The following is a 22,597-nucleotide window of genomic DNA, read 5'->3' as shown; positions in this document are numbered from 1 at the left end:
CTGGGCCAGCCACCAGCTGTGCCCCCAGATCCTCTTTGCCTTCCCTTCCCAATCAGCCGAGATATTAATTGCAAAGACGTGGAGAGGGGGGGAAAAAAGCTATCAATTAGAAAACTTACCGCCGCCTCCTCCCAACAGGGAACTGTTAGCTAAAAGGAAAACAGAGAGAGAGAAAAAGCTGTTGTTAAATTGCTGTCTGGTTAAGAGCTATTTCGGATGATTCACATGCTCAAGAGTTGTTGCCCAATTTTGCAATCTGCAACCCCCATCCCTGATTGGACCCACAATCTCACTGAACCTGAAAGGAGCATCCAGAAATTGGAATGTTGGTTTATCCCCGGAGTCCCGTTCAAACTTTCTCCCCATTTGAAAAACCAACCCTACTTTTTTAGGGGGGCTCTTTCTAATGAGAATGATTTAACAGAGTTTCCAGAGGGTCTTTTATTTGTAAAAGCAGGCTGAAAATAGCCTATTTTTGTCCCAATAAAGTTTTTTATTTTTATTTTTGTTATAAATTTTAAAACCTCTTTACAAAGTGTTGTCCGTCCATCCCCCCCCCCCCTTTTACACTCTCTTATACATAATTAGTTTTACATCACATTATCATTTCCAATTTCGGCCCCGTTATTTTTTCCCCATGTTTCCATCTTAAATTTAAATTTTTCTTAGCACATTAGACAAAATCATTTTTTGCCCTTTCAGAAAACATGCACCAACTTTATCACTTCATTTTCCATTTGTTCTTCCAATTTCTATAGGTAGCATATATCATCAAGTTAAATAGCAGTTAGACTTATATACCGCTTCATAGGGCTTTCAGCCCTCTCTAAGCGGTTGACAGAGTCAGCATATATTGCCCCCACAGTCTGGGTCCTCATTTCACCCACCTCGGAAGGATGGAAGGCTGAGTCAACCTTGAGCCGGTGAGATTTGAACCGCTGAACTGCAGATAACAGTCAGCTGAAGTGGCCTGCAGTACTGCACCCTAACCACTGCGCCACCTCGGCTCATGATAATGTAACAAGCGTTTTACTTAATTGTTTATCCACCCTTAACAACATTATCTTATTTAACTATATATCGTAAAAAATATTAACGTATTTCATTTTCTACGAATATCTCTCCACCCTGTTCTTGGCGTTTTTTACAAAAACTGTCAACTTTACACTCCGCTTGTGAATTGTGAACTATTGGAAAGCAGTAGGAGAATGAAATTTTATATTCGACAACCTTGTGTTGCTAAGTTATTACACACAAAGTTTCACGTTTCTCATACCTTTCCTTCCGGAGTTACAAAAAGCCAAACTTTTAACCTTTTTTCGAGCCGCAGTCATTTTCGGGCCAACTTTGCTCCACCTTATCAAGATGACGATAGCTCAGGAGGATCTTTTTATTATTTTGTTTAACAGAGCACAACAAGTTGTACAAGAGGACCACGTTTTGTGTCTCTCAACAAAATATTGCCGGAGATATTATGTCTCAAAGTTGCTGAAATCTCAGGGTCATAATGTTGAAGGCTGCAGTATGGGGGTCAAACAATATAGCAGTAATAGCAATAGCAGTAGACTTATATACCGCTTCATAGGCTTTCAGCCCTCTCTAAGCGGTTTACAGAGAGTCAGCATATTGCCCCCAACAATCTGGGTCCTCATTTTACCCACCTCGGAAGGGTGGAAGGCTGAGTCAACCCTGAGCCAGTGAGATTTGAACCGCTGAACTGCTGATCTAGCAGTAGCCTGCAGTGCTGCATTTAACCACTGCGCCACCTTGGCTCTTCGACAAATGACTAGATCTTCACAAGTTTTGCATGGGCAAACGTAACACTTTACCAAGGTTCATTGGGAATGTGTGTGTGTATGTTCACACCAAATCTCATCAAAATCTGTGATGGTCGAGCTGGGCATTTTTCTGAACTCAAGACTACTTGACATGGAATGACCCAGTTTGAAGTTTCAACGGCATTGGGGAAAGTGACTTAAGTCATGTGATCAAAATTCAGACCCTTGGCAACTGATTCATATTTACGACGGTTGCAGTGTCACGGTATGTGTGTGTGGTCTCGTGATCTCCTTTTGCAACCCTCTGATTGCAAACTCAATGTGAAAGATTCACTTAACAACCATATGATTAATTTAACATCTGCCGTGAGTCACTTTTTTTAGCTCCGTTGTAACTTTGAATGTGTTGTGGCCCGCCAGCGGCCAGCAGAGCTGGCAGAAGACTCGAGCAGTGAGGAGGGTTGGGGAGGAGCCTGAGCCAGTCCTGGAGTCTGGGGGAGGCTCGGAGAAGGGCTCTGTGTCGGAGGCAGAGAGGGGGCCACAGTTATATGTCAGTTATCAGCTGCCTTCAGAGTCGGACATCAGTGAGGCAGAAGAACAGCTGGAGCTTCTTCCCAGTGTGCGCATGCGCAGAGCGGCCAGACACAAAGGGAACAACTAAAGAACAGGGGCCAACTTGGGCATAAGGCTACAGGTGGACTATGAATGGCCCCTCCCAGAGGAAATAAAAGAGGAGCGACAGGGGAGTGGAGTTTGCAGGAGACCATGAGTTCGCTTAATTGGTTCGTGACTCTGAGAGTCCTTGCCAACTTTTGCAGAGATCGGCCTGGCAGCTCTCCAAGCCAGAGAAGGTCTGTGACCGTAAATCCTCCCTCGAAAAACTTTGCTGGAGGTGAATAAGTGGAATTCACAGCAAATTAACTAAAGGGGTTTTTGTCAGGGCCAAGAGTTCGCTTCAGGCTTCATGCTCTTGGGAAGCCTCAGTCAGAACAGAACAGTCATAAAACGAACTGTCCAGGGCTACTTGGCTAATCTTAACTTGAGGGGCGAAGGGGGGGGGGGCGGGAGAGGGAAGAATGTAAAATTGCAGGAGGAACTTGCCGCCTTCTTGAAAAAGACAAACCCACAACCTCTCCTGATTCTCACATACACATTTTTTTGTGAAATGCTCTCCGAGGCTCAAAAGGACCCTTTGCTGTTTTTTTCCTGCAAAAGATTAGCTTAGCTACATTTTTAGAAACAGCCAGCCAAGCAAACCTGGGTCGATATTGTCCAATTAACACCGAGGGATTTAATTCTGAGCGGAGATCTATGTGCCCAACTGCACTGTGATTCTGGGGTTCCGTTTATGGGGATTTGCATCATCCCCTCTTTGCTTTTTCTGCATTTGACTTGCTATATCTGCGCTTTATTTATTCATTTTCATCGCTGCCCCTCTGCTTGGGATGAAAAGCTAATTATTTAATTTCTTTTTCTTTTTTTTAAAGCTGGCAGGATCCCAGGTTCACAAGGTACGTCCAATCTTCAGATTATACTTGATTTAGGATCTCATTTGGGCCTGGGATTGCTACTGTAATTTAAAGCGCTATTGTGAGAGAGTTGCAACCATTTGTATAATCTTTCTTTTTTCTTTTGCCACAGTTGTTAAAGAGAACCACTGCAGTTGCTGCCTGGGGAATGCTGGGAATTGAAGTCCACACGTCTCAAAATCCCCTGGAGACCCCTGCACTAAAGTATCAGGTAAAGGTTCCCCTCGCACATCTGTGCTAGTCGTTCCCGACTCTAGGGGGCGGTGCTCATCTCCGTTGCCAAGCCGAAGAGCCAGCGCTGTCCGAAGACGTCTCCGTGGTCATGTGGCCGGCATTACTAAACGCCGAAGGCACATGGAGCGCTGTTCCCTTCCCACCAAAGGTGGTTCCTGTTTTCCTACTTGCATCTTTTACGTGCTTTCGAACTGCTGGGTTGGCAGAAGCTGGGACAAGTCACGGGAGCTCACTCCGTTACGCGGCGCTAGGGATTCAAACCGCCGAACTGCTGACTGATCAACAAGCTCAGTGTCTTAGCCACTGATATATCTTGCTGCTATCATCTACATGCGTCAATGTTGTGAGAATTGGGGCCATTCGCTGCCCCAGGCTGGTGCCAAGCACATAAATGCCTCTGGGTGCAGCTTTCAAGAGTGGCACCCGTTTCCCACTCAGCTGCCCCCCCCCCCAAGCTAGCAATCACAGCCTCCCCACGCCCACCCATGCCCTAGCGCTTTGCACCTGTTTCAGGAGGTTGCCTTGGCAACAGGAGCAAGCGTGTAAGGATGCGCTCACCTCGGAAACACCCCACCGCGGAATGGGTCCCAGGCGCCCTGGGAAATCGGCCAGCTGCTCCCGGAGGCTGAGCTGAGAGGAGAAGGGAGTTTGTGGGAAAGGGACAGGCCTGGGAGGGGAAGCATTGGCTGACCCACCAGACAAGGGGGGGTAGGGGGGCTAGGGGATCTCACTCAGCCAGGCTGCAGACAAGGGTGGGCTGGTATTAACTTTTCAGGGTAGCAAGATATAGATGGATGGATGGATGGATGGATGGATGGATGGATATAGATAGATAGATAGATAGATAGATAGATAGATAGATAGATAGATAGATAGATAGATAGATAGATAGATAGATAGATAGATAGATAGATCTATCTATCTATCTATCTATCTATCTATCTATCTATCTATCTATCTATCTGGATAGCTAGAGGGATGGAAGGATGGATTAAGATGTAGGATTGATGGATGGTGAGAGAGAGAGAGAGAGAGAGAGAGAGAGAGAGAGAGAGAGAGAGAGAGAGAGAGAGAGAGAGAGAGAGAGAGAGAGAGAGAGAGAGAGAGAGAGAGATGATATTTCATATATGTATGTATATACACTATATTGCCAAAAGTATTCGTTCACAACTGCTTCTGATTATGTGGATGGGTGAGCGAATACTTTTGGCAATATAGTGTCTGTCTGTCTGTCTGTCTGTCTATCTATCTGGATAGCTAGAGGGATGGAAGGATGGATTAAGATGTAGGATGGATGGATGGTGAGATAGATAGATAGGTAGATAGATAGATAGATAGATAGATAGATAGATAGATAGATAGATAGATAGATAGATAGATAGATAGATAGATGATATGCATGCATGCATCTATCTATCTATCTATCTATCTATCTATCTATCTATCTATCTATCTATCTATCTGGAGGGAGGGAGTGATGGGATTCAGCCAGTTCACACCTATTCGGGAGAACCGGTTCTTAACTTTCCAAGCAGTTTAGAGCAGTGTTTTTCAACCTTTTTTGTGCAAAGGCACACTTTTTTCATGAAAAAAATCACGAGGCACACCACCATTAGAAAATGTTAAAAATTTTTAACTCTGTGCCTATATTGACTATATATAAAGTGTTTTCCCCACGGCACACCTTACATTATGTCATGGCACACTAGTGTGCCGCGGCACAGTGGTTGAAAAACACTGGTTTAGAGAACCGGTTGTTGGAAGAAATCTCATTTTGTTTTTTCTCACATTACAGGGCTAATCCTGTAAGGAAGGCAGGAAGGAAACATTCTGATGTTGTTTCTAGCCTAATCTTTATTGCCCTGATTACAAAAACTGCCTCTCCGGTTAACCCTTATGACATTGGAACAGCTAAGGCCAAGCGCCCATCGATGTGAGTGATGTTGGGTTGGCCACGCCCACCCAGTCACATGACCACCGAGCCCCACCTACCCAGATGGGCAGAGAACCGCTTGTTAAATTATTTGAATCCCACCATTGGATGGAGGGAGGGATGGATATGACTGTATTTTTAAACTTTTAATATACCTTTAAAAATCTGAAGAGGGGCTTACACTAAAGCTTTGCCCTGCAGGTTACTTAAGGATGGAGTGATGTGAGACTTTTATCCAGGAAACTGAAGATCCCACATTCTCCCTACAGGTCCTGCTATCAAGAATAGCAATAGCAATAGCAACAGTTAGACTTATATACCGCTTCTTGGGGCTTTCAGCCCTCTCTAAGCGGTTTACAGAGTCAGCATATTGCCCCCAACAACAATCCGGGTCCTCATTTTACCCACCTCGGAAGGATGGAAGGCTGAGTCAACCTTGAGCCGGTGAGATTTGAACAGCCGAACTGCAGAACTGCAGTCAGCTGAAGTAGCCTGCAGTGCTGCATTTAACCACTGCGCCACCTCGGCTCTGTAGGGAGTGCTCCCACTTTTTCACTCTGGAGGACCCCTTGTTTAAAAGGCACTTTGGAGTGGGCTGCTGGCTCCCCCCGAAGTCCTACGGCCTTCTAGCTTTGAGTGGCCACCGGGTCTTTAGTGCTCCAGCACATGAGTTCTCTTCCCTTGCTTGAGCAGGGGGTTGGACTAGTTGACCTCCAAGGTCCCTTCCAGCTCTATGCTATTCTAAATTCCCCAACCAAATGCGATCAGAGTGTTAAGATTAGCAATAGCAATTGTTAGACTTATATACCGCTTCATAGGGCTTTCAGCCCTCTCTAAGCGGTTTACAGAGTCAGCATATTGCCCCCAACAACAATCTGGGTCCTCATTTTACCTACCTTGGAAGGATGGAAGGCTGAGTCAACCTTGAGCCTGGTGGGATTTGAACAGCTGAACTGCTGAACTGCAGTCAGCCTGAAGTAGCCTGCAGTGCTGCATTTAACTACTGCGCCACCTTGGCTCAAGATTGTCGACCGCCCCCCTCCCCGGTGACCTCGGGACACTGCAACCGTCTTAAATACATGCCAGTTGCCAAGAGTTTTGATCAGGTGGCCGCGGGGATGCTGAAGCGGTCGTAAGTGTGGAAAAACGGCCGCAAGCCGCTTTTTCCCCCAGATCCGCCGTAACTTGCAACAGTCACTAAACGTAGGTCGTAAGGCTGAGGACCCTCTGTACCGCAAAGCTGCAACTGTCCTCAGCAGGAATATCGAATAGAGGAATCTGACGTGGCGGAAAGCTGCCAGACTCTCCGCAGCGATATCCATATTGTTTTATTTTTAAAATATGTAGATATTGCATTTCCCCCGAGCAGCTTGTAATCCGGTGTGTGTAGGGCGGGCGGAGGGGAAGGGGAGGGAGGGAGGAATAAAATAAAACTACACTCATAAAATCAATATGTGAATTGCCTATCGATTTCACGCCAGGCCATAAAAGTTACATCCCGTTCGCCGGGGGGAAATTTTTTGCGCCAGGCGACTTAACGGAAGCGCCGATGAACAGGTGGGCTTCAGGCAGGGGTGGGAAGACATCTGTTGGGGCTTCTGATTTTAAGGAGAAGCAGCTGAAAAAAACATATTTTTTTTTCTAGAAGGGGGAGTGGAAAGAATTAAGGGTGTGTGTGTGTGTGTAAAGAAAGGGTTGAAGCTCTTAGAAATCTGTTTTTTTGCATCATTGCGCATTTGTCTCTTCGCTTATTTGGTTTTTCATTTGTTTGTTTGCATTCTGGCCTTCATTATTTTTACAAATAACTCAAGGCGGCGAAGAGGGCTAATACTCCTTCCTCCTCCTATCTCCCTCCACACACAACAACAACAACCCTGTGAGGTGGGTTTGGGCTGAGAGAGAGTCACAGGCCCAAAGTCACCTAGCTGGCTTTCATGCAGGAAGGCAGGACTAGAATTCACCACCTCCTGGGGAATTGGTCCAAAATCATGCTTCCGGCTATCATGGCTAAGGCTCACTGTCACCGGGTGATTGGCCCAAAGTCACCCAGTCAGCTTTCATGTCTAAGGCGGGACTAGAACTCACCACCTCCTGGTGATTGGCCTAAAGTCACCCAACTGGTTTCCATGTCTAAAGCGGGACTAGAACTCTCTGTCACCAGGTGATTAGCCCAAACTCACCCAGCCTCCTTTCGTGGCTAAGGCAGGACTAGAACTCACCATCACCTTGTGATTGGTGTAAAGTCACCCAGCTGGCTTTCATGCCTAAAGTGGGACTAGAACTCCCTGTCACCAGGTGATTAGCCCAAACTCACCCAGCCTCCTTTCATGGCTAAGGCAGGACTAGAACTCACCATCACCTTGTGATTGGTCCAAAGTCACCCAACTGGTTTCCATGTCTAAGGCGGGATTTGAACTCATGGTCTCTTACTTTCTAGCTTGGTTCTTCAACCACTAGACCAAACTGTCTCTTTAACTAATTAACTAATATTTATCAGTGGAGCAAATTCACAGTTCTGTCCTTCCTTGCTAAATGTTGCCGACTGAAACCTCGCAAGACACGTTCAAATCACAATTCCGAGCTCGTTTAAAGGGGAGCCATAAAGTCTTCGGGCAACTTGTGCCCTCCAACTTAATTCGCCTGCGCTCCAGAGCTTTCGAAGGTCACCCTGGGGAAAAAAAATCTAAATCCAGAGAAAAGCCAAATGTTTGGATGCTGTACAGCAGAACAGCAAACCGAATAACGGAGTTGGGAGGGACCTCGGAGGTCTTCTAGTCCAACCCCCTGCTTAGGCAGGAAACCCTACACCACTTCAGACAAATGAATATCCAACATCTTCTTAAAAACATCCAGTGTTGGAGCATTCGCAACTTCTGGTGGCAAGTCGTTCCACTGATTAATTCTTCCCACTGTCAGGAAATTTCCCCTTCGTTCTATTAGTTCTCTATGTCAGTGTTTCTCAACCTTGGCAACTTGAAGATGTCTGGACTTCAACTCCCAGAATTCCCCAGCCAGCATTCGCTGGCTGGGGAATTCTGGGACTTGAAGTCCAGACATCTTCAAGTTGCCAAGGTTGAGAAACACTGCTCTATATAGCAGATTTTTTAATAAAAAAAAACAGGCAGGACTTTTCAGCAGCTCTAAGACAGATGGAAAAAAGGAATTAGATCAGGGTTTGGGGTTATCCTTATCCTGTGGCACCTCAAATGGGGGGGTCTTCCCTCTTCCTTGACTCCCCCCCCCCAACATCACTCTTTTTGCTTCCTGGATGCTGAAGCTTGAAGCCTTTTCGAACTTTCTCCTGCCCGGGGAATTAGGACGGTTAGGATGCCGGTTTTGACTCTACGGAAAGCTGATTCTCCCCCCAGCCCCTTTCCCGCCTTTCAAGAATTAGACAACCCAAGAAGAGCTTTGCTGCCAAGGAGGAAGCCGCAATCAAAATTTTGACAAGGCAGAAAGGAGAAGCCAAATTGCAAAAAATAAAAATGGAAAAAGGGGGGGGGCGCAGGAGGAAGGAACACACCGACCAGTTTCCCCGAGCTTCGCTTCAGGAAGGCGATGGGTAGAAGGAACAACGCTGCCTTTTATATAGAATCTAAAAGGAGAAGAGAGAAAAAAAGTGCGTCTAGTCAAGGCTGTGGCTTTCCCAGTTGCAACGGAGGGCTGTGAAGGTTGGACCATAAGGAAGGCTGAGGGCCAATGAATGGAGGCCTTTGGACTCTGGTGCTGGAGGAGATTCCTGCATTGAGTCCCTTGGACTGCAAGGCCATCCAACCGGTCAGTCCTAGAGGAGATCCACCCTGGCTGCTCTTTAGAAGGCCAGATTCTGAAGAGGAAACTCAAAGACTTTGGCCACCTGATGAGAAGGAAGAAGGACTCCCTGGAGAAGAGCCTCACGCTGGGAACGACGGAGGGCAAAAGAAGAAGAAGGGGACTTCTTCTATCTGTCTGACTGACTGCCTACCTATCTATCAACTTACCTATCTACCTATCTATATAATTATCTATCTATCTATCTATCTATCTATCTATTCATACATCTATCTATCTATCTATCATCTATCTATCTATCTATCTATCTATCTATCTATCTATCTATCTATCTATCTATCTATCTATCTATCTATCTCCTGTGAGTCCCTTGGGTGGCAAGGCCATCCAACCGGTCAGTCCTAGAGGAGATCAACCATGGCTGCTCTTTAGAAGGCCAGATCCCGAAGAGGAAACTCAAAGACTTTGGCCACCTGATGAGAAGGAAGAAGGACTCCCTGGAGAAGAACCTCAGGCTGGGAACGATGGAGGGCAAAAGAAGAAGAAGGGGACTTCTTCTATCTGTCTGACTGACTGCCTACCTATCTATCAACTTACCTATTTACCTACCTATATAATTATCTATCATCTACATCTCTCTCTCTCTCTCTCTCTCTCTCTCTCTCTCTCTCTCTCTCTCTCTTTATCTATCTATCTATCTATCTATCTCTATTTATCTATCTATCTCTGTATCTATCTATCTCTCTATCTCTCTATCTCTCTATCTATCTCTCTATCTCTCTATCTCTCTATCTCTCTATCTCTCTATCTCTCTATCTCTCTATCTCTCTATCTCTCTATCTATCTATCTATCTATCTATCTATCTATCTATCTATCTATCTATCTATCTATCTATCTCCTGCGAGTCCCTTGGGTGGCAAGGCCATCCAACCGGTCAGTCCTAGAGGAGATCCACCTTGACTGCTCTTTAGAAGGCCAGATTCTGAAGAGGAAACTCAAAGACTTTGGCCACCTGATGAGAAGGAAGAAGGACTCCCTGGAGAAGAGCCTCAGGCTGGGAACGATGGAGGGCAAAAGAAGAAGAAGGGGACGGCAGAGAAGGAGGTGGCTGGATGGAGTCACTGAAGCAGTCGGCCTGAGCTTCAATGGGCTTCAGAGGATGGGAGAGGACAGGAAGGCCTGGAGGAACGTGGTCCATGGGGTCGCAATGGGTCGGACACGACTTCGCAACTAACAACAACAACTTCAACTTACATCAGTTTTGTTTAATGATGGTTTCAACACCAGTGAGGGTTGTAGAACACCAAAGGGGAATATTGTCGAATGTTATGGAAGCCAGGAATTTGAGAAAGGGGCTTATCGAAATCAGCTGTCTCAATGCACCAGCCCACCCAGTTGCTGCCGCTCCGGGTCACTCTCCCTCCTACCCCCGCCCTGCCAATCTTCTTACAGACAAGCAGGCTGCTGTCAATCATGCCTGCAAAGGCTTCATCGCCGCCCTCCCCAAGCAAGCAGGCTCGGGTGAGCCCGCCAACCTAACTGAAGTTGTCAGTTCTTCCTCAGCTCCAGGGCCTGCAGGCAGCTGCAGTGGAGGAGAGGGATGGGGGGCTCTGGGGCTGGATGGATGATCGTCTTCCGGAAAGCGATATGGAACTCCCACCCCCCCTTCTCCATGCCAGGTTTCCAGCAGGATGCGGGGAACTTAGGGAAGGAGGAGGAGGAGGAGGAAGATTTTTGCACGAGGAGCTTTTCAAAAGATGGGCAAGTGATTCTGCGCTCTGAGCTGGGTGGTTGTCTTGCAGATGTTTCATGATGACCCAACTAGGTAATGTCATCAGTGCTAGAAGGGAGTGGGGTTAATGGAGAGGAAAAGGAGACGGAGAGACGCCGGAGGAGGAGAAGGAGAAGAAGGGATGGAGATGGAGGAGGAGGCGGGATGGAGGAGAAGGAGGAGAAGAAGAGATGGAGGAGGAGGAGGAGAAAGGATGGAGAAGGAGGAGGAGAAGGAGAAGAAGGGATGGAGGAGGAGGAGAAGGAATAGGAGAAGGAGGGATGGAGGAGGAGGAGAAGAAGAGATGGAGGAGAAGAAGAGATGGAGGAGGAGGAGGAGAAAGGACGCAGAAGGAGGAGCAGGAGAAGAAGAGATGGAGGAGGAGGAGAAGAAGAAGAAGGAATAGGAGAAGGAGGGATGGAGAAGGAGAAGGAGGAGAAGGGATAGGAGAAGAAGAGATGGAGGAGAAGGAGAAGAAGAGATGTAGGAGGAGAAGAAGGAATAGGAGAAGGAGGGATGGAGAAGCAGAAGAAGAGATGGAGAAGGAGGAGGAGAAAGGATGCAGAAGGAAAAGAAGAGGAGGAGGAGGAGGAGAAGAAGAAGGAATAGGAGAAGGAGGGATGGAGGAGAAGGAGAAGGAGGAGAAGAAGGAATAGGAGAAGAAGAGATGGAGGAGAAGGAGAAGAAGAGATGGAGGAGGAGGAGAAGGAATAGGAGAAGGAGGGATGGAGGAGAAGGAGAAGAAAAAATGGAGGTGGAGGGGGGGGTGGAGGAGAAGGGAGGGAGATGCAGGGGGGGCAGGAGTAGGAGTGCCCCTTGCACATGTGGGCTCCCTCTCATCCATTTTTGGCTTCCAGGCTGGTACAGGACACTTTCCAGGGCCCAAAACAGGACACGGGGCGGGGGGCAAACGTCCCCCCCCCGCACCCCATTTTGGCTTCCAGGTTGGTGCATGAGGCCTTCCAGGCCCAAAATGGGGCGTGGGGCGTGGGGGGGTGGCATAGACATGTGTACAAACTCCCCAAATGCAATGTGCGCATCCCCTCCCCTACGCATGCATACATGTGCCTCCCCCTCGGCAGAGACCCAGAGCCCGGCTGGCGGGGAGGTGCATGCACATGGGCGTTGGAGGTTTGACTGGGGCGAGAGTTGGCATGCCCGCAGAGAGGGCTCCGCAATGCCACCTGTGGCATGCGTGCCACTGGTTCGCCATCGCGGCCCCCCCTACCAATTTCAGACAAACGCTGTCGGCCTTTTCTTAAAGCGGCCCTCGGGGACCGCCAGGAGGGAGGAGAAGACTCTCCTGCCACAGCCGCTTGCGTTCGCACAGGGGGGTGGTGGTGAGGGCTGCCCGCCCCTCTGTGCGCCCCGCCAACGGGCCCCGTTCCTGCTCCAGAGGCTGGGCCAGAACCGGTCACGGCCCCCCTTTGGCTTCTCCCCTTCTTTAGCATCCTGTGTTTCAGTTGCCGGGCAACCTGCGCATGGCTCTGCCCCCCTCCTTCCCCTTCGCCGCTCTGCCACGGCTGATCAATCTCAGCAGATGCTTGCTCAGACGGAGGCTCACCTGCGCATCCTTCGCTTCATCTCTCTCCCCCCCCCCGCAAAAAAAAAAGGTCAGCCAGAGAAATGCAACAGTCACACACACACACACACACACACACAGAGCGTGCAAAGCACGAGTGGCTTTTTGGAATGCGATGATCGGTGATGCCTGCGGATCGGAGGCCGCGGTGGGTTTCACATTTTTGCTACTACCCGTTCGCCCCATGAGCGCCCACTCGCTTCGTGCATGCACCGGGGGTCCCGAAACACGGAGGCCAAATTTCAGCAGGAGGTGTTGGCACTAATATGTGGAGCCGAGATATTGTCCATCGCACAGCTGTGAGATTTGGATTGTGGGGTTTGTGGATCGCTGTCCTGAATAGAGTTGGGGGTGGAATATGAGACATCGACGCACGCCCTCTGCCCCCCACAAATGTCCTTGATACTCCCCACGCCTAGACTGAGAGGCTGGCTTTGCAACAATGAGGACTAGCCTCATGCGCTTCGTTCCCTTTTGCAATCCAATGAGGAGCATATGCCGGCTGGGCGATTCTGGGACTTGAAGTCCACAGGTCCGAAAGCCGCCACCTCCTTTGGATAATGAACCGCCTGCAGGGAAACCGCCAAGGTTAAAGAGCAGCAGGGATCCCACAATCCTCCACCTCCTCTACTTTGCAAGCCCCACTCTCTTCTGGAGCTGATAATGTTACCTAGTTGGGTCATGAGAGGTCTGCAAGAAAACAACCAAGCTCAGAGACCACCAAGGATCCCAGTCTTCCTCCTCCTCCTCCTCCTCCTCCTCCTCCTCCTCCTCCTCCTCCTCCTCCTCCTCCTCCTCCTCCTCCTCCTCCCCAAACCCCATTCCTTTCTAGCACTGATGATGCTACCTAGTTTGGTCATGAAACATGTGGAAGAAAACCACCCAGTTCAGAGAAGGTCCCACCGTCCTCCTCCTCCACTTTGCAAGCCCCAATCCCTTCTAGTACTGATAATGTTACCTAGTTGGGTAATGAAACAAAGGCAACCAACACTCCCACCGTCATCCTCCTCCTCTATTTTGCAAGCCACACTCCCTTCTAGCACTGATGATGCTACCTAGTTGGGTCATGAAATGTCTGCCAGAAAACCACCAAGCTCAGAGAGCATCAAGGACCCCGCAATATTCCTCCTCCTCCTCCTCCTTCTCCCAACTCCCTTCTAGCACTGATGGTGTTACCTAGTTGGTTCATGAAACATCTGCAGGAAAACCTCCAAGCTCAGAGAGCACCCGGGACCCCATGGTCCTCCTCTTCCTCCTTCTCTTTCCCCTTCCTCCTCCTCCTTGCAAATCCCACTCCCTTCTAGCACTGATGATGCTACCTAGTTGGGCCATGAAACGTCTGCAAGAAAACCACCAAGCTCAGAGAGGGTCCCACTGTCCTCCTCCTCCTCCTCCACTTTGCAAGCCCCAATCCCTTCTAGTACTGATAATGTTACCTAGTTGGGTAATGAAACAAAGGCAACCAACAGTCCCACCGTCATCCTCCTCCTCTATTTTGCAAGCCACACTCCCTTCTAGCACTGATGATGCTACCTAGTTGGGTCATGAAATGTCTGCCAGAAAACCACCAAGCTCAGAGAGCATCAAGGACCCCGCAATATTCCTCCTCCTCCTCCTTTTCCCCACTCCCTTCTAGCACTGATGGTGTTACCTAGTTGGTTCATGAAACATCTGCAGGAAAACCTCCAAGCTCAGAGAGCACCCAGGACCCCATGGTCCTCCTCTTCCTCCTTCTCTTTCCCCTTCCTCCTCCTCCTTGCAAATCCCACTCCCTTCTGGCACTGATGATGCTACCTAGTTGGGCCATGAAACGCCTTCAAGACAGGAACCAAGGACAGAGATGACCCAGGACCCCACAGTTCAACCCTGAGACGCAAAGCAATGGGCGGAAACCTCAATAGTGCAAGGCACGCATGCACGCACACACACACACACACACACACACACTCACTCACACTCACAATCCTGGGTTTGGTTTGTACCCCCTAAAGCGCTGCCTGAGATGGGCGAAACTGCAGTTGTATCGAGGTGCGGCTTCAGCAAGAAATAAAGTCACTCGGATATATATATATATATATAAACCCCCAGATTAGTTTAATCCGCTTACAGAGAAGAAGAAAGGGGGAAACATCTCAGCCTTGTCACTGCGTGACATCGTTCCGCAAAGAGCTAAGCTGACGCCTCGCGCTTCCCCGAAATCACCCGAAATCACCATTTTTTTCATCACCGGCAATCGGCGGGTTATTCTCCCGACATCCCGTTTCGGAGGCGTCTTTAAAAGTTGCGTGGCTTCTTTTTAAACAAACCCAAAAAAAGAAAGGGGGGGGAAAAAATCAATGCCTACCATTTTTGAATTATTGACGGATGTGGCTTTGCGTCTCATTGAACGCGAGGATTGTTTCTGGATTACCGATGGGTAATTGTGCTTTTGATATGATACCAACAAGGGCAAATCCGCCTCCGGAATGAACACGGATCGGTTGGAGACCCAGCGCCAGCAGGCATGCCAAAGGCTTAGTGGTGTTAACCTTGATGTGCCTGGGGTGCATGATCTGCAGGTCGTCCTCGACCTACAACCGTTCTTTTAGCGACCATTCCAAGTTACAAGGACACTGATTTAGGATCTCGCACTGACAATCGTAATGTACCTCCCCCATTTGAAGAAAACGGTTGCAGGGATGCCTACTTTAATTAAGGTGGCTCAGTGGCTAAGACGCTGAGCTTGTCGATCAGAAAGGTCGGCAGTTCAGCGGTTTGAATCCCGAGCGCCAGAGGTGGGTTCCTACCAGTTCGCACCTATTCGGTAGAACCCGTTCATCAAATCTATTGACCAGTGGACCCGGAAAGCAGGCCACACCTACAGAAGAGGTTCCAAAAATTTTTGAAACCCACCACTGCCTCCCCCACACACAGAGACAGACAGACTGACACAGAGAGAGAGAGAGAGAAAGGAAGGAAGGAAGGAAGGAAGGAAGGAAGGAAGAAAGAAAGAAAGGAAAAAGAAAGAAAAAGAGTGAGAGAGAGATGAAAGAAAAAAAGAAAAAAGGAACAGAGAGACAAAAGGAAGGATTTAGATTTGTTTTATTTATATGCTGCCCTATTCCCAAGGGGGGAGGGAGAGGGAGAGAGAGAGAGAGAGAGAGAGAGAGAGAGAGAGAGGGAGGGAGAGGTGGCTGGATGGAGCCCATTTAAGATCTTAAATGGAATATATTACAAAGATACCTTGTTGCTGATAAATAATTTTAATAAGGAAGTAATTAAAAATTGGTATATATTGAATGTATGACGTACAAGGACAATATTGAACATAAGCATATCCGATAGTTGATTGGTGGAGTTATGCATAATTGAAAACAGTGGTAGACAAATATAAATGGTTGGTAAATCTTTTTCACATTGGGATCTGTGATTATATAAAGGTATACTGTTATTAAATAGACCATCAAGAATGTAAGGGAATTAGGTTTATTGGAAAAAAAATAACAATATTAATTGTTATACATTGTACAATGAAAGTGAGGTATTTAGTTATACTAGATGAAAAATCTGTGATGGTAAATGCTATTTGAGAATATGGATGCAAAAAACACTTGTAACCAAACGACATGATTATTTTTGTGTGTGTGTGAGTGAGTTGTTTGTTTAATAAAAATAAAAATTTCTTGTAAAAAGAAAAAGATCTTAAATGGACTCCAGAGGATGGCAGAGGATAGGAAGGTCTGAAGGAATGTTGTCCATGGGGTCACAATGGGTCGGACACGACTTCGCGACTAACGACAATGAAAACCAAGCAGCATGCTTTAAGAGAAGTGGGCTTCAACTCCCAGAATTCCCCAGCCAGCATGGAAGCTGAGTGCTTGGCCCTTTAGCCCCCTTCCCAGCTGGTCCCAATTTCAGGAAAAGAGGCATCAGGATTTGGGATATCTGCTTCTAAGTAAAAATTGACACACACACACACATACACACCATGGAATTTTCGGAGTCTTTAACAAGATTTCTTGGAAGGGGCAGAATCCTGTCCCACATTTTTTGCAACTGCGGGATGGCCCACCTGCAATCGATGTATCTGGAAGTACATCAGGGAAAGGAAGTATTTATTTTCTATTTAACTCTCTTCCTGTCGAGCAGCAAACTGATCGGTTCCCCTGCTGAAAACAACGGAGCTGACTTCACGTTCTTGCTTCCTCAATCTTTTGTCAGGGTTTCTCAAAGTTGGCAACTTGAAAATGGGTGGACTTCAACTCCCAGAATTCACCAGCCCTCGGAAAGCAGGCTGGCTGGGGAAGTCTGGGAGTTGAAGTCCATCTATTTTAAAGCGTGCCGGCTGGGGAAGTCTGGGAGTTGAAATCCACCACTCTTAAAGCAAGCTGGCTGGGGGATTCTGGGAATTGAAGTCCACCCATCTTAAAGCAAGCTGGCTGGGGAATTCTGGGAGTTGAAGTTCACCCATCTTAAAGCAAGCTGGCTGGGGAATTCTGGGAGTTGAAGTTCACCCATCAAAGTCTGCTGGCTGGGGGATTCTGGGAGTTGAAGTCCACCCATCTTAAAGCATGCTGGCTGGGGATTTCTGGGAGTTGAAGTCCATCCATCAAAGTCTGCTGGCTGGGGAATTCTGGGAGTTGAAGTCCCCCCCCATCTTAAAGCAAGCTGGCTGGGGAATTCTGGGAGTTGAAGTCCATCCATCAAAGTCTGCTGGCTGGGGAATTCTGGGAGTTAAAGTCCGCCCATCTCAAAGCATGCTTAGGAATGGAGCTAGAAGGAATAGTTTAGCCAAATGCAAAAATAAAATAAAATAAAATAAAATAAAAATTGGCAAGCAGGAGTAAGATTCTCAGAAGGCTGCTTCATTAGCAGGGCAGAGCAAAGCAACGATGAGGAATGGATAAATATTGACAAAGCTTGTCATTTTCTCTCCTGGAAGACAGCAGTTAGTGGGTGCAAGCTTGAAGGAGCAACTTTCTAAATCTCTCTGTGAGGGGGATGCTAAATCAACTTCAGACCAGACCAGCCTCCCCCCCCCCCCCATGTGCTGGACTACAATACCCACCTTCTCGCCCTAGCTAAGATCAATGGGCTGTAAATAGGAAGATCACTGCTCCACGGTGCTTTAGGGCCCCTCTCTAAGTGGTTTACAGGATCAGCCTCTTGCCCCCAACAATTTGGGTCCTCATTTGACCCACCTCGGAAGGACGGAAGGCTGAGTCAACCTTGAGTTGGTCAGGATCGAACTGCTGGCAGTGGGCAGCCTGCAATACTGCATTCTAACCACTGGGAGGGAGGGAGGGAGGGAGGGAGGGAGGGAGGGAGGGAGGGAGGGAGGGAAGGAAGGAAGGAAGGAAGGAAGGAAGGAAGGAAGGAAGGAAGGAAGGAAGGAAGGACAACAGCACAGACCTGGGTCCTCATTTTCCCGACCTCGGAAGGACGGAAGGCTGAGTCAACCTTGAGCCTGGTGGGATTCAAACTGCCAAATTGCAGGCAGCTGGCAGTCAGCAGAAGCAGCCTGCAGTACTGTACTCTAACCACTGCGTCACCATGGCTCTTGTAAATCCTGCACATTTAATGGCACCTGAGCTGTGCTGAAACTCTGGAGCACCAACTACACGAATTTTCTCATTAAATAACCACTCTGAAATTCACTGGCTGCTGACCTCTGTTGTCCCTCAGGGTTAAAATAATATCCGAAGCCATTTGATTTCAGTTCTGAAGAATGAGAGAAAGAAAATATTTTCGTCACCACACTATACAAAGGGAGGTTGAGACTCTAGAAAGAGGGCAGAGAAGAGCAACCAGGATGATGAGAGGACTGGAGGCTAAAACACACGATGAACGGTTGCAGGAACTGGGCCTGGCTAGTCTAGTGAAGAGAAGGACCAGGAGAGACAGGAGAGCATCTTCCAATATTTGAGGGGCTGCCACAGAGAGGAGGGGCTCAAGCTATTCTCCAAAGCACCTGAAGGCCAGACAAGGAAGAATGGATGGAAACGGACCAAGGAGAGATTCAACCTGGAAATAAGGAGACATTTTCGGACAGTGAGAGCAATCCACCAGTGGAACAGAAGTTGCCTTTGGAAGTTGTGGGAGCTTCATCCCTGGAGGCTTTCAAGAAGAGACTGGACTGCCCTCTGTCAGAAATGATGTAGGGTCTCCTGCTTGGACTAGATGACCTCCAAGGTCCCTTCCAGCTCTGTTAATCTGAATCTGTCTAAGATGATCAAAGGCCTGGAGGCTAAAACACGTGATGAACGGTTGCAGGAACTGGGCCTGGCTAGTCTAGGGAAGAGAAGGACCAGGGGAGACAGGAGAGCATCTTCCAATATTTGAGGGGCTGCCACAGAGAGGAGAAGGCGGTCAAGCTATTTTCCAAAGCATCCAAAGGCCAGACAAGGAAGAATGGATGGAAACTGACCAAGGAGAGATTCAACCTAGAAACAAGGAGGAACTTTCTGACAGGGAGAACAATTAACCCATGGAACAGAAGTTGCCTTCAGAAGTTGTGGGAGCTTCATCCCTGGAGGCTTTCAAGATGAAACTGGACTGCCATCTGTCAGAAATGGTGAAGGATCTCCTGCTTAGGTGGGGGGGGGGGGTGTTGGACTAGATGACCTACAAGATCCCTTCCAACTCTGTTAATCTAATCTAATCTAAAAAAAATGAGTTATTTGGAAGACAGGGTTATTTTAGGAAGAAGCGGACAGAGAGGGATGTACCTCTCTAAGGGTGATGCGTGGTTAAGAAGTGTGACAAATAAATAAATTCAGAATATGGGAAGAAAAAGAGACCAAGGCATGGATTGATGTTTAAACCTCTCTTCCAAATTTCTGCAGGCCAGTATCTCTCAACCTTGGGGACTTTTAAGATGGGTGGACTTCAACTCCCAGAATCCCCCAGCCAAGCATGCTTGGGTTACGGGACAGTATTCTTTCCCAGCCTCAGTTCCTCCGTCTCTAAAATGGGAACAACAGATGTTGTTGTTACAGAGCAGAATTTGGGGTGGGTTTTGTGTGCGAAATACTCCACTCCCCCCCTTCAGTACAATCAAAATTCTCACTGACGTCCCCGTATTTTTTTTTTGTTATAGTTGTGAGTTAATATAATAAGTAGTCCACGACATGACAGTTCACTTAGTGGCCTTTCGAAGTTATAACGGCACTGGGGGGGGGCGAAGTGACTCATGACCGTTTTTCCACACTTACGATCGTCGCAACATCCCCCATGGTCCTCATATTTGTGACAGTCTCAGTGACAACCTTCCTACAAGCAAAGTCAAACTGGGAAGCCCGGTTCGCTTAACGACGGTGTGTAACTCACTTAAGAACGGCGGAGATTTGCTTAACAACTGCGGCAAGGAAAGTCGTAAAATGGGGGGGGGAACCTCACTTAGCCCATTTTCTCATGGAGCCAGATAAATTTGGGCTCTTTTGCGGCCGTAAGTCGAGGACTGTCTGTAACCCTGGGTCAGGGTCTCCTCTGAATCTCAGCAGGCCATTGGGTGCCCACCTGAGGCTCAATTGGAATCAGGGTTGGGCCGACTTCAAAGGCCACCACCCCCCTCTCCCCAAATTCTCCCCGTTCGGCCCCTGGAAGAATTCAGACATGCAGGGATGCAAAATTCCCTTCTGGTCCAAATGGGCTTTTGGCAAACCCGCCCCTCCCTTATCTCCTGGCTTTCCAATCGCCCCCCTGGCACATCAGGGGAGGGAGGGAGGGAGGGAGAGAGAGAGAGAGGGAAGAGCATCCCTCCCCCCCCCCCCCCGGCAGCCGCCAAAGGATGCACTTCAAAGCGAAGAAGAGGAGATGCTGAAGGCGTAGGAGGTCTCGCTTGGACCGAGCCAGCCGGCGCCCAGGCACGGGCAGCCGCGACGGCGAAAAACAGCGGTGCTGAGCACTAACCAACAGCGCTCTTCATCTCATCTGGCGTTTGTGTGTCACCGCATCCTCTCTTCCGGAGTGTGGCATGCAGACACACACACACACAGAGAGACAGACACACAAACACAGCAACCGAGACCCGTACATCTCGCTGCTCGCTGCAGGGATAATGTCCCTGGGCTAATCTCTGCTCTCCATTTAGAGGGGAGGGGTGTTTTCCTCCCTTCCTTTCTCTCTCTCTCTCTCTCTCTCTCCTCTCTCTCTCTCTCCCCTTCACATCCCAGCTTTCCCCTCCTTCCCTCGCCTGCCCTGCTCTCCCCTTCTCTCCCTCCCTCCCACCGTGTCATCACCAATTCCCTTCCCTCCTGGTTATTTGCTTCTCGCCACTGGACTAAGCAGCTGGCTGGCGTCATAAACTTTACCAACGGGGGAGGAAGAAGAAAAAAAAAAGGAGGAGGAGGGGGGGCTCGGTCCATCCGCTCTCAACTGGACTAATCTCCTGACCCAGGTAAGGCAAGGTCAATTTTATCCCCCTGGCATGGCTCGGGCAGCAGACGGGGGAGGCTTCGGGGGCAACCGAGCTGGCAGCATTTGGTCTTCCTAGGGTGAAGGGGGGGGGGGCGAAGGAAGAGATGAGCTTGCAAACGGCTTGCCTTTTACCGAGATGGCACACAACGGATGGCTGATCGGAATAAACCGGAGAAGGAGGGAAATGTTGGCTCCTGGGGAATTTCCGGAGGGCATCAAACTGGCATCTGATACTTCTTTGGGGGGTGGGGAGGGGGTTGTTTTGATTTGGGGAGAAATCTTGGGACTTGGGATTGGCCCTGCCGGCGGTTTGAAGACATCAAGGCAGGGAGGAGAGATTGATATGTCTTGCGGTGTATTTTGAAGGCGTCTTTATTCTTTTCCCCCTCAACCCTCCCACCCGTGGCGTGCAAAAATTGTGAGGGGTTTTTTGGGGGGGAGTGTGGCGCTGTGCTGAGATGCTCGGACTGACAGAAGGGAAGGCTGGATGGTCCAGGAGAAGGAAGAGGGAGTTAGTTTGCCCAGGTGTGCATCTCTGTTGAGTTCACACCTGGCCAGGAGCAGAGGGTGCCACCGCCGTGGCTGGCAAGCCGAGCGGGGAATTTTCCTGCACCCTCTGGCTGGCACGGCTCTTCCTGGGCAAGACTGGCATATGAATGCAGAGATGCTGGCGTCTGTAGGATTGGCTGCGAAGGGAAGCGTAGAGAAGGCGCCGTGTGGAGCAGCCTGGTCAAAGGATGCTACCCGGGTGTGAGGGAGCAACTGGCTGCAAAATCCGACCCCTTGTAGTTGAGATCTATTGAGTGATATGCAGGTACTCCTTCTCCCACGCCTTGAAAAATACGAAGCCTTCCTCGGGCAGCTGAGAAGATATAACCGAGATCTGGTCTGGGTTTTAATTTTTTTTAAAGATTCAAGCAGGGGGGTGGCAAACAGTTCTGCCCTCAGGGCCCCGTTGCAGCCTTCCCTTCGGGCTCTTCCTCGCGGCGAGAAGGGGGCCCAAACCGCCCTCAACGTGCACAGCCGGTACGCCAGCCTCTCCCCACCCCTCGAAATACGCTTCGGGTGTGCAAATCTGGGATTTTCCAAGCTCCAGAGTTAGCAAGCGAGGAGGATTGGCGGATTACACGGGGGGAGGAGGAGATTTTTGACACTCCGCCGGGCAAATTTGGGGCAACAGGGAAGGGCAAGGGGGGGTGACTTGTTTTTCTCTCTCTTCTGACTCAAATCTTTGGGGAGATTAAATCTGCTTTCATAAGGGGCCACGCAGCCAAAGTGAAAGTTGGCAAGGTTTAACGAAAGGGGATCTTGCAAAGAGTTTGGGGGAAGAGGGAGGGGGAAGCGGGAGGCAGATTATTGGATTAGCCCAGTTTTTAATCTCAGCTTTCCATCCCTGCTATCTCGTTCCACCTCCCTTCCTCCCCACCACCCCAGTTTCCCCAAGAGGGCAGAGCCTCTGTTTAAATCAACAAACTCATCAGATTTCACAGGATATCACAGAATTAGAGAAAAGAGAGTAGCAGGTCCCGGTTATGAAATAGTTGGCAACGAACCTCAAGGCCGCCGCAGGGGAAATAGGCAAAAGAGATGAGAAAGGAGAC

At 48.8% G+C, this 22,597-nt stretch overlaps 1 protein-coding gene across 6 annotated transcripts in view; it reads right to left on the bottom strand.

Moving 5' to 3' along the window:
- The window catches only part of MACROD1 (mono-ADP ribosylhydrolase 1), a 198,491-nt gene that overhangs the window by 65,644 nt on the left and 110,250 nt on the right, over positions 1 to 22,597 (bottom strand). For all 6 annotated transcript variants that reach the window (XM_087705234.1, XM_087705233.1, XM_087705232.1 and 3 more), the window contains one exon: positions 120 to 149. In XM_087705234.1, the coding sequence (XP_087561360.1) occupies positions 120 to 149 (30 nt within the window). The remainder of the gene's footprint in view (positions 1 to 119; positions 150 to 22,597) is intronic.

The sequence above is a fragment of the Thamnophis sirtalis genome, unplaced genomic scaffold (genome assembly GCF_051295495.1).
Source record: "Thamnophis sirtalis isolate CommonGarterSnake01/CBP01778 unplaced genomic scaffold, rThaSir2_p1.2 scaffold_2, whole genome shotgun sequence".
In the NCBI taxonomy this organism is placed as follows: Eukaryota; Metazoa; Chordata; class Lepidosauria; order Squamata; family Natricidae; genus Thamnophis; species Thamnophis sirtalis.
The sequence above is the reverse complement of the archived record's forward strand: the minus strand, read 5'-3'. Positions and strand labels throughout refer to the sequence as shown.